Genomic DNA, 12395 nt, shown 5'->3' with positions numbered 1-12395 from the left:
CATCGAATTGTTCCTTCAATGTTGAAATTCTCTTCTTCTTTTGCTCCTCTCTCTCTCTCTCTCTCTCTCTCTCTCTCTCTCTCTCTGGAACCGTTCTTCTCAAGTAAATCATACAAATAAGATAATAATGCTTGTAGAGATTTCTTTTTACAACAAAAAAACCTTCATTATGACAAGCAATTCCAGAACTTCAGGCTCCCTTGCAATCAATAGCTTGTCGTCAATTCCATTGCATCACTCTTGTTAGTCAAATTTAGACTCATCAATCCTCCTAATTGATTCAATGTTGTTAATTCACGGCCAATCTCTGGGTACTCTTTATCGCGCTAATAAGATCATCTAGTTTCAAAAGGGCCTTTGTCATTGCACTTTCGATGCCATTAAGAGACAACCATAGAGAGTCATTCTCACACAAAGTTGGAGTTTCGAATATTATGCTAGGTACCCCTTTCAAGAGATTGTGCTTTGAACGAGTTCGCTCTCAGCGCGCCCCATGTAAGCCCTCCTAAATTTGATTGATGTGAAAGAGAATAAGCCTTATGCAGGCTCATGTAAGGGCTATCAACTACTGTCATGCTCATCCTTCCATTATTAAAGATAATGGAAAAAGAGGAAAGATGGAGAGAAGAGCCATAGAACAATCCTACCATAAGAAACTGATGGACCCAACAGGCTTTGAACTCAAGACCTTGTACTCTAGAGTCAGGGCTTGGGATGTAAAGCTGAGTCGCGGCAGTAGAGCAACTCCATAGTAACAGTGCTTGATTTGACATGTATATCAATTTCAATATTTTTCTACAAAGGCAAATTTAACTGAGACGAACCCAATCAATCCTCTTAGCAAGTGGGCATAATCAGACAGCAGTGCTGGGACTACAAACCAGCGGGGTTTTAATTTCTTCTCAAGGGTCAGATTCATAACACCATCCATGGCACACGTGTGCGCGCGCTTGTGTGTGTGTGTGTGTGTGTGTGTGTGTGTGTGTGTGTGTGTGTGAGAGAGAGAGAGAGAGAGAGAGAGAGAGAGAGAGAGAGAGTCGTCATAGTTCCATTAATCAATGTGGGTAGATAGTTTAGTTTACCTTCAGACGGGAGTTAGAAGAGGTTTGCCAGCGAAATAGGCTTCAAGGTTGGAAACAACAAGATCTGCCATAGCCCTCCTGGTTTCCCATGTCAAACTACCGACATGAGGAGTCAGAACAACATTATCCAGAGACGTCAGCTCTTGGGGGACTTGAGGCTCATTCTCAAACACATCCAGGCCAGCTCCTCCAATACGGCCCTCCACCAATGCCTTCACAAGTTCTGCTTCATCCACTATCGGACCTCGAGCTATATTTATGAGGAATCCACTTGGACCCAAAGCATCAAGGACTTCCCGGTTAATGCTGCCCTTTGTCCCCTCAGTCAAGGGGCAAGCGATCATCAAAACATCTGAATTGGCTGCCAACTCTGTTGCAGTGGAATAGTAAGAATAAGGTATTCCTGACTTTGCTGACCTGCCTTGATACGCAATTGGGCACCCAAAAGCTTCGACTCGCTTTGCTATGGCCATGCCAATCCTTCCAAGCCCCACAATTCCCACTCGCTTTCCACTTGCCTGCAAGGCACTAAAACGGTCTGTGTTAGCCAGCCTGTCCGTACTGTTTTCACAACTAAACAGAAAACCTGCTGTCAAAGTTCAGCTTAATGCATATGGTGCCTTTTTCCCTTATTTCACTAGAAAAAAAAAACAATGAAATAATGAACCACTTCTTGTGCATTATGAGCTTGGTGCACGTGCCTGCATAAGGCACTGCAGAGAAACCAGAAAACTAGATGCAGAAGTTTGCTGCTCACCAGCAACCGTCCATTGCTTCTGCCTACCAATGAAAATATTATATTAACGTCTTCGAAAGGTCAAAATGACCTTTGAGACCAAAAGTTACGACCATATCAGATATGATACAATCATCTGAGATAAAGCATGAAAGGAAACATCCTAGATCCTTGAAAAATCCAAGTAGGAAAGATAATGCAGCCAGAAGGCAAGTAGGATACAATTTCGCGTACAAATTGGGGATATGGCAGTGAGGAAGACAAACTAATAGGGGGAGCAAAAATGATGAGTCATTCCATGCACTCTTGCATAGGCCACTGCAGCAATAGCATCTCCTACATGGTGAAAAGCCGAGGAGGTCTCACCGGTCTCGAGCGATGATACCCTGTATCCTCATGTGTGCACGCTGCCTATGCATAGATCTAAGAGGCCTTGTGCTTCTCAAACGACCAAGCTTGTTTTCCCCCAAAATTGGGAGCTACTCGTATCTCCTTCTCATCATTTGAACCATGGTGAGAACCATCACTCATTGCAACATCATGTCACGTGATACATCCAACCCTATGTGTCCGTGGACCAGCTACACCATGACCAAGGTTCAGTTCAGTCAAGTCAGTCTAGAATAGGAAGTGATCTGGCACTTTTGTAAGTCTGTTCGCAGACCGTGCATGTCTAGACACTTAGAGTAGGTGCATATCCTCTGGTTGCACACAGCATGCTCATCAGATTTCCATCAGAACCCATTAGGAGCATTTTTACAATGCATAGACCTATTTTTCCTAATTTTGACATTTTTCACTTATTATTTTTAAGTGACTTTTCTTGGAAATTGGGTAGGGCAATTGTGCTAAGTTTGTATATATAGAAACCTAGCGTTAGCACTTTCTGGCAGAAGAGGCAGCAGGAGCACTTGCTCAACAGGCAACTTCTCAGCAGGACCCCCAAGATGCTCTAGCGTTTTTGCATCACAGCAGAGAAGCTAGCGTTTTTGGATCAAGACCAGTCCTGGCGTTTTTCTTTAGCAAATCAACCCGGCGACAACAAGACATAGCAGATCAGCCCTAGCGTTTGCAGAGTCCACAGCAGATAGCCGTTCCCCTAGCGTTAGCAATTTTCCCCCGCAGATTGTAGAATTCATCCCTAGCGTTTTGGTTGCAGATCAGCCCTTGGCATTTTGCAGTTCCATCACGACAGATCCAACAAGAAGACCAGCGTTTTCAGTTTTCAGCATAGACACTCCGCAGAACAAGTCCTGAACCTCGCAGATCTCACCTTCCTGCAGCAGATCGTCGCACGGTCAGATCCAATGCAGTTTGCAGTTTCAGCCCAGAAAACGCAGATTTCAGCATCTGCGTTTTCAGCGCGTCATCGTTGCATCGCCGTCATCGACATCGTCACCGACATAGAGTCAAAATTCAGCAGATAAAGATTTGCAGATTTCAGCCCTCAGCATTTTCAGATTTCAGCCCGTCTCGTCGTCGTCGACATCGTCAGCAAGTCCAAGCATTGTAGAGATTTGTGCAATCATAAGTAGACCGCTCTCGCCATAGAGAGTGGGACCTTCGGAGGAGGGTTTGACAGCTTTTTTGGTGTCGTATTCTTCTCTCTCTATCTCTCAGTCTCAACACCTTCATTCACAGTGTTCATCCACTTTGTTTGTGATCACTTGCACTCTCTCATTAAAGAACGGAAGGCTCTTCCTTCCCTAAGTAAAAGGAACCTTGAGCACAGTTCGGAGCACTCATCTTGAGCAAAGTTCAACATTCACTTCCGCTGCACCTTACACATCAGGAGACCATGCATCGCTCTTCAAATCCTGAGGGACAGGAACTGAAGAAGAAGGTTCATCAATCGAAGGAGAGGAATCATCATCTACATCTCAAAGAAGAGACAAATCTGGGGATAATGTGGAAGAATTAGGAGCGGAAGGCCCCTCTTGAGGAAAATTATCGTCGAAGACCACGTCTGGGCTCACCACAATCTTCTTCCTCTCTGGATCATAAAGTCGATATCCTTTAGAAAGAGTATTGTTGCCGACAAAAATCATTCGATTTGGACTTGATATTAAACTTCCCATGTTGCTTCGTTGGTACATGGACATAGACAACGCTCCCAAATTCCTAAAAATGAGACACATTAGGCTTTCTACTGAAGTAAGCCTCAAACAGAGTCAGTCAAGGAAGCAAAGCTATAGGAACCCGGTTGAGTGTATTAATTGCTATCAGAATTACCTCCGCCCATATTGTCTTCGGTATAACTCTACGCTCGAGCATTGTCCGTGCCATCTCCACCACTGTCCTTTTCTTTGGCTCTAGTATTCGCAAGCTCTTGCTAGATGCCGTGGTCCACAAAAAAAAATCTATAAAAGCATTGGAGGTAAACTCTCTACGCTTGTCCACATGAAGTTGAAGGACAACTCCACAAGTGTAAGCCAATTCTTTAAAATCTCAAAAGCCGCCTCCTTGTGCTTGAGAAAGTATACCCAACAAAAGCGGTTAAAATCATCCATCAACAACATAAAATAAAGAGCTCTGCCAAAGGAAGAAGTCTACATAGGTCCACAAAGGTCAATGTGTAACGGGACGGCACCTCGCGCCAACAGAAAAGAACAAACTTTAGACGCTTCAAAACAACTGAATTGAAAGAGACACGCTTCCACGAGACACAAGTGGTGGAGTTCCACCTCAAGAGAGCACTAACCCCAAACCATGGCACCCCGTCCGGTCTTTCTTTATATTTCTTCAACTTTCTACAATGGCGGCACACTTGCTTTGCATCTCCGCGTGAAAGCATGCCAAAGAGTGAGCCTTCAGCACATATTTAGAGGCCCCTTGGCCATGAAAAGCTGTATACATGAAAAGCATCAAACTCAAAAGCATCTGATCTCCAAAAGCCAACTCAATTCGCAGAAATCTGCCGAACACTGCCACATCAACATGTCAACGCGTTTTAACGGTGTCCGTATAATCTACCACATCATCGACCAGCGTGAAATCTAGGACGTCCGTACAACTGCTACGTCGTCAGTTTTTATCAAGACATTGTGTGTGTGAGTGTCTTGGTTTAATTCTTACCATTCTGAGGGTTTTGAGGAGTCTGAGAGGTACTTTGAGACTTTCCCTTAGGCTTTTCCTTATTGTGCTTCATCTCCTGTGCGAGGGCAATCGCTACCGCCTTGTTGGGATCAATTGGATCGAGTACCTCAACATCATACTTGATATACTCATCCAATCCATAAAGAAATGCCTCCTTGCGCTCATCATCCGATTTGCGTAATTGAGTGCCGAGCTGCAAAACACGATCAGAGAAAGACATAACTCGCATACCATTTTGATTGAGACTGCGCCAATCGTCTTTCAACCTTGCAAGGTACTGTGGTGGCATAAACCGCACCTTGCGCTTGTCTTGGCAATCGGCCCAATTGAAGGAAAGGGGCGCACCTTCTTCAGCTTCCTCTAGGTGCGCAGTCAACTCTGCCTCTTGCCAAGCATGGTACCAAGTAATGGCATCATCGGGAAGGTACATGGCTGCCATCAAAACCTTGCTATTTCTTGTATTCTTAGTTGTCGCAAAGTAAGCATTAAATTGATGCAACCAAGAACGAATAATAGTAGCATCCATCTTACCGTAATACTTACTGAACCTCAACTTCTCAGTGACGGGGTTGTTGGAGTCCGAATCTTTGCTTGAGCTACTTGATGAACTACCAACATCTTTGATCGGCTCGGGTTTCGAGGTAAGTACTTGTAGGACCAACTCTTGCATGCGTTGGTCTCTCTGCGCATCACACTCTAACTCCAAGCCCGTTCGTTTGTCTTCGGCCGCCAAGCGCGCTTGCTCGCGCTCACGCTCCAAGGCTACCCTTCTGTCTTCGCGCCGCAAAGCGCGCTCACGCTCCAAGGCTAACCGTCTTTCTTCGCATTCGCAATCCAATTCTGCCTTTCTTCTTTGCGCTCGCGATCCAATTTTGCCTTTCTTTCATTCGCGCTCGCGATCCAAGATTGCCTTTCTTTCCTCGGCCACCAAGCGCGCTTGCTCACGCTCGCGATCTAAGGCTGCCTTTCTTTCTTCGCGCTCGCGCTCCAAGGCGGCGCGTGCGCTTCTTGTTGTAACATCATGTCCATCATTGTCTTGACCAAAGCTCCATAGGATTGGGTGCAATCCTTGGCGTAGATGGGGAGGGGGGAGGGTCGGAAAAACCTCCTGGTGCGAAAAATTCTTCTTTGCTACCTCCATGCTCATCACCTTCACGCGAAGTATCCATTCTGCTTCGGGTGATGACCATACACAGATCTTGGGTACTTAAGTCCACGAGGAACTTAAGCTCTTGTGGTTCTTGGATTCTTGGGTTCTTGAGGTTCTTGAGGTCTTTCTTTAGCTTCAAGGCGGAAAAAAGGTTCTTTCCTTTCTACTCATTTTCATTGGCTATCCATCTTCGTTTTATTGAGTTGTATTGCAATCTGTGTTAGAGAAGGATCTTCTCTTACTTGAGCTCTGCTCTTCCCTTGGCGGCCTTGTGCTCACACCAAGGTTTCTTTTTCCCACCTCGCATAAATTGGCCGGCCGCTAAGTGCACAGTCCGCTCTCAATGAGTGAAAAGAGGAACGAGGGGAGGCCGGACAAGCCCTTCTTTCTTGGGTTTCCTGTCACTCTTCAAAAACACGATTAGGAATCGACACGCCCAAGTGGACTTGGGGTACGTGCGTGTCACGTGCACATCTAACCCTATGTGTACGTGGACAAGCTACTTCATGACAAGGGTTCAATCAGTCTAGAATAGGAAGTGATCGGCACTTTTGTGAGTCTGTTCGCAAACCGTGCATGTCCTGACACTTAGACTAGATGCATATCCTTTGGTTGCACACAGCATGATCATCAAATTTCCATCCGATTTTCATCAAAACCCATTAGGAGCATTTTTACAGTGCATAAACCTATTTTCCCTATTTTTGACATTTTTCACTATTATTTTTAAGTGACTTTTGTTGGGAACTAGGTAGGGCAATTTTAGCAAGCAAGTATATAAAGAAGCCTAGTGCTAGCACTTTTTGGCAGAAGAGGCAGTAGGAACATAGCGTTCAACAGGCACCTTCTCAGCAAGACACCCATCAGCAAGCCTAGCAATTTTGCACCATCTGCAACAAGCTAGCGTTTTTGCACCAAGATCAGCCAGCGTTTTTGCACTTGCAGATTCCCGGCGACAGTAGAACAGCAGATCAGCCTAGCGTTTTGCATTTGCAGCACAACCGGCGAAAACAGACTCCAATTCAGCCCTAGCGTTTGCAGTTCCATCGCAACAAAGACTCAAGAAGGACCGGCGTTTTCAATTTTCAGCAGTCAGACTCCGCAGTAGAACCCCCGAACCTCGCAGATTTCATCTTCCCGCAGCAGATCTTCGCCACACGGTCAGATCCCGCGAAGTTTGCAGTTTCAGCCCGAAAAACGCAGATTTCAGCATCTGCGTTTTCAGCGCGTCATCGTCGCATCGTCGTCATCGACATCGTCACCGACATAAAGTCACAATTCAGCAGATAAAGATTTGCAGATTTCAGCCGTCTCATCGTCGTCCTCATCGTCATCGCCAAGTCCAAGCATTGTAGAGATTTGTGCAATCATAAGTAGACCGCTCTCGCCATAGAGAGTGGGGCCTTCGAAGGAGGGTTTGACGACATTCTGTCAGTCTCAGCATCTTCATTCACAGTGTTTATCCACTTTGTTTGTGATCATTTGCACTCTCTCACTAAAGGAACGGAAGGCTCTCCCTTTCGTAAGGAAAAGGAACCTTGAGCACAATTTGGAGCACTCCTCTTGAGCAAAGTTCAACATTCACTTCCGCTGCACTTTACAGTGCGACCGCAACAAGCAAAAAAAAATTATTGTGGTTCTTTCCTTGAGTGATACAGAACACTCAAGGAAAGAACAAAAATTTCTTGTGGTTCTTTCCTTCAGTGATACAGAACACTGCCAAGCTCTGACACCAATGTAGGTGCAGCGGAAGTGAATGTTGAACTTTGCTCAAGATGAGTGCTCCGAACTGTGCTCAATGGTTCCTTTTCCTTACGAAAGGGAGAGCCTTCCGTTCCTTTAGTGAGAGAGTGCAAATGATCACAAACAAAGTGGATAAACACTGTGAATGAAGGTGCTGAGATTGAGAGAAAAGAGAGAGAAGAATATAACATCAGAATGTTGTCAAACTCTTCTCCAAGGACCCCACTCTCTATGGCGAGAGAGGTCTATGCTATTGATTGCACAAATCTGGTACAATGGTCTAGATGCAATGAACTTGCCGCAGATGTCGACAACAATGATGACGGCAACGAGACGGGCTAAAAATTGAAAACGCTAGGGACTGAAATCTGCAAATTTGCTATCTGTTGAATTCTGACACTGTGTCGGTGAGGACGGCGATGGCGACGATTCGCTAAAAACGCAGATGCTAAAATCTGTGAACAACGGGCTGAAACTGAAAACACTGGCTGATCTAACCACGCAGCAAGGATTTGTTGCGAAACGGTGAGATCTGCGAGGTTTGAGGCTACTGCTGCGGAGTCAGTGCTGAAAATTGAAAACGCTGAGGCTAGGGCTGATCTTGTCGTCGCTGAGAATCTGCAAACGCTGATGTGGATCTGCAAATGCAAAAACACGAGGCTAATGGGGTACTGCTGAAAACGCTAGGCTTGCTGCTGCAGAAACGCCAAGGCTCGTCTGCAAGAGAAAACGCTGGCTGGTCTTGATGACTGAAAACGCTAGGGATTCATGCTGATCTTGTTGAGAAGGTGCACTGCAAGTATGCTACTTCTTCTGCCTCTTCTGCCATAAAGTGCTAGCACTAGATTTCTTTTAAAGGAACTAGCAAATTTACCCTACTCACTTTCCCAACAAAGTCACTTATTAATAATAAGTGAAAAATGGCTAAAATAGGAAAAATGGATTTTGTGCACTGTAAAATGCTCATGATGGCTACTAACTGTCATGCTGATGATCATGCTGTTTGCAACCAAAGGATATGCAACTACTCTAAGTGTCTGCACATGCACGGCCTGCGCATAGGCTCACAAGGGTGCCAGAACACTTCCTAAGCTGAACTGAACCTTGGACCTGAAGTAGCTTGTCCACATGCACATAGGGTTAGATGTGCACGTGACATGCTTTGTCCCGAAAGCTGTTAGTCTTGGCTATTCCCGCGATTCATCATAGAAGCTTCAAGGACATGGTTGATCAGTACGCCACAGATCTAGATTTTTCAAATGTATTCAGTCGAATACAGAATGGGGAGGTAGTAGCGGGATATTTCATTCAAGATGGCTATTTGATGAAGAAAACGATGATGTGCGTTATATAGTCGTTGAGGGAAAAGGTTCTAACCGAATGCCACTGTCCACCATTTATGGGTCACCGCGATATTGATACCACCTTGAAAGGTGTGGAGCGATACTTCTTTTGGCCGAGACTCAAGCAGAACCTGGACGATTTTGTACACAATTGCTTGGTATGCAAGAAGTCAAGTTTGACAGGCATAAAGCACAAGGATTGCTACAGCTTTTACCCATTCCCGCCCGCCCCCAGAAAAGTATTGCTATGGATTTCATTTTTTATCTCCCCAAGACACAGAGTGGGCACGATGGTATCTGGACTATTATTGACAGATTTAGCAAGCAAGCTCATTTCATTCCAGTAAAGAAAACGATCAAGCCAGATCATTCAGCGAGACTGTTCATTGCCCAGATATTCAGATTACATGGCATGCATGAGACAATAGTCTCTGAGAGACATCCCCAATTCACGAGTTTGCTTTGGAAGGCTATTTGTGTAAGGTGCAGCAGAAGTGAATGTTCAACTTTGCTCAAGATGAGTGCTCCAAACTGTGCTAAAGGTTTCCTTTTACTTAGGGAAGGAAGAGCCTTCCATTCCTTTAATGAGAGAGTGCAAATGATCACAAACAAAGTGAATGACACTGTGAATGAAGGTGCTGAGAGTGAGAGATAAGAGAGAAGAGAATACGACACGAGAATGTTGTCAAACCCTCCTCCGAAGGCCCCACTCTCTATGGCGAGAGCGGTCTACTTATGATTGCACAAATCTCTACAATGCTTGGACTTGCCGACAATGAGGACGACGACCAGACGGGCTGGAATCTGAAAATGCCAAGGGCTGAAATCTGCAAATCTTTATCTGCTGAATTCTGACTTTATGTCGATGACGACGATGCAACGACAACACGCTAAAAACGCAGATGCTGAAATCTGCGTTTTCCGGGCTGAAACTGTAAACTTTGCGGGATCTGACCGTGCGGCGAGGATCTGCTGCGAGAAGGTGAGATTTGCGAGGTTTGGGGGTTTTACTGTGGGTACTGACTACTGAGAACTGAAAACGCTGATGCTAACTGAGGTCTTGTCGCGAAGATCTGCAAAAACGCTGAAGTGCCTTGCAGATGCAAAAAACGCTAGGGCTGAAAACGGTTTGGCTGTAGAGAATCTGCTAACGCTTGGGCTTCTGCTTGGTCTGCTATTGCCAAAAATCTGCAAGAGTAAAAACGTTGGCTGACCTGGTCCAAAAACGGTGGCCTTTTGTTGTGATGCAAAAACGCTAGGCCTCTTGGGGGTTCTGTTAAGAAGTTGCCTGTTGAGCGAGTGCTCCTGCTAGCGCTAGGTTTCTATATATACAAACTTAGCAAAATTGCCCTACCTAGTTTCCAACAAAAGTCACTTAAAAATAATAAGCGAAAAATGTCAAAAATAGGGAAAATAGGTCTATGCACTGTAAAAATGCTCCTTATGGTTTCTAATGGGAATTTGATGATCATGTTATGTGCAACCAGAGAATATGCATCTAATCTAAGTGTCTGGACATGCACGGTCTGCGAACAGACTCACAAAAGTACCAGATCACTTCATATTCTAGACTGACTTGACTTAACTGAACCTTGGTCGTGCTGTAGCTTGTCCACGTACACATAGTGTTAGATGTGCACGTGACATCCCCTCCTTTTCAAAGGGAGGTACTAGTACCAAACTGTATGGCATCGAGGGAGATCGCCAATAATATCCGGAATCCTGGAAAGGACTCTTCGCCGGCCACTCTGATGCATGGGTCGGGCGATACTTGAACTTCATAAAGGTCTGCAACGCTTACTTCTTTGGGCCGCGCCGAAAGCAATAGTCTTCTGTGGCTCCTTCAATGCTTCAACTTCGTCTAGAGTCATGCTTCTTCCTTCTTCAAGAATCTCCGAGGCTGAAAATTCCTGAAACCACTTCCAACACAAAAACATGAACATATCCATTCCATGTAAAGTGACTGGAAAAACTCGTCTTTTCTAAAGACTCTGCATGCAATGTAGATGAACATAGAGACGGAGTGCCAAACCGTTCATCAAACACACGCAAACAATGAGGTCGAATCGTGACTTTCTAATCTAAATCAATGAACTGTGAAAAATAATAATGGAAATGCCCATGCTTGGTGCTCATACTTTCTTGTGCTCTTTCGACAACTGTGTCGTGCCAAGGAAGAGACATGGAATGTGACTTCCTTGAATGCATACTTTTCAGCTTTTCATAAATAATCTGCATACATCCGTGCTCATCCATGAGTGAATCGTGCTCAACGTACAATATGTCATGCCTAGGAAAAGGGATCACATAAAGACGTTGACTAAAATACAAGAAACGATCACAAATGAAACACTCGTACAATGCGTGCGGACTAGTCATTCAAACACATAATACTTCCTATGTGACAGTGTGAGGGTTCTTTGAACCTAGGCTCAAGAGCCAAGATCGTTCTTCATTATTAATCGAATCTTCTTGTGGGGGTTCGGTGGACCTCGACTCGAGAGCCAAGATCGGTTCTTCGTGATTGATCGAATCTGCCATGAGGTTAGCTTCACTAGAAAAAGTATCAACTAACACATCATCCTTGTGAACAATCACATCATCTTTATCTTGCAAATCATCATGCTCGTGAGAAATCACATCATTCTAATCATTATGCAAATCATGTAATTTTTGTGTGTCTTGCTTTGGAGAAGAAGAGATTGAGAGAGTCTCCTTTTCCCGAATCTCTTGTATTTGTGCCTGCACTTGAGAAAAGAGCCGCAACATCTCTTGCATTCTTGCTTTGTTCTCGCGGTCAAATTTTGCTTCTCTTTTGTCACGCTTACGCGCTATGGCTGCCATGCTTTCTTGGTACTTACGATCAATGTCTGCCATTCTCTTTGCTGTTCTTGCTTCGCGTTCTAACTTCCTGTCCATCATCATCTTGTCCAAAACTGCCATAGGATCTGGTGCAATCTTTGGCGTAGATGGGGAAGGGTCGAAAAAACCTCCTGGTGAGCAAAGCACTTCTTCGCCACTCCCATGCTCACCACCTCCAAGCGAAGTATCCATTCCGCTTCAAGTGATGACCATCCACTGAAGTCTTGGGTTCTTAAGTTCACGAGGAACTTGGATTCTTGTGGGTCTTGGTTCTTGAGTTCTTGAGGTTCTTGAGGTTCTTGCGGTTCTTCTTGCAATCTGTGTTAGATAAGGATCTTCTCTTCACCTGAGTTCTTCTCTTTCCTGCGGGCGCACCCCTTAGC

General features: G+C 45.0%; 1 protein-coding gene across 1 annotated transcript in view; it reads right to left on the bottom strand.

Moving 5' to 3' along the window:
* Window positions 1–1026: 1026 nt before the first annotated feature.
* The window catches only part of LOC147464288 (hydroxyphenylpyruvate reductase-like), a 28541-nt gene continuing 17172 nt past the window's right edge, over window positions 1027–12395 (bottom strand). Inside the window, exon 2 of the mRNA XM_086513855.1 lies at window positions 1027–1600. Coding sequence (XP_086369981.1) covers window positions 1085–1600 — 516 coding nt within the window. The 3' untranslated portion in view covers window positions 1027–1084. The remainder of the gene's footprint in view (window positions 1601–12395) is intronic.

Source organism: Adiantum capillus-veneris, chromosome 1, assembly GCF_014529385.1.
Source record: "Adiantum capillus-veneris isolate H3 chromosome 1, ASM1452938v2, whole genome shotgun sequence".
NCBI classification, from domain to species: domain Eukaryota; kingdom Viridiplantae; phylum Streptophyta; class Polypodiopsida; order Polypodiales; family Pteridaceae; genus Adiantum; species Adiantum capillus-veneris.
This window is presented reverse-complemented; position numbering and strand designations above follow the sequence as displayed.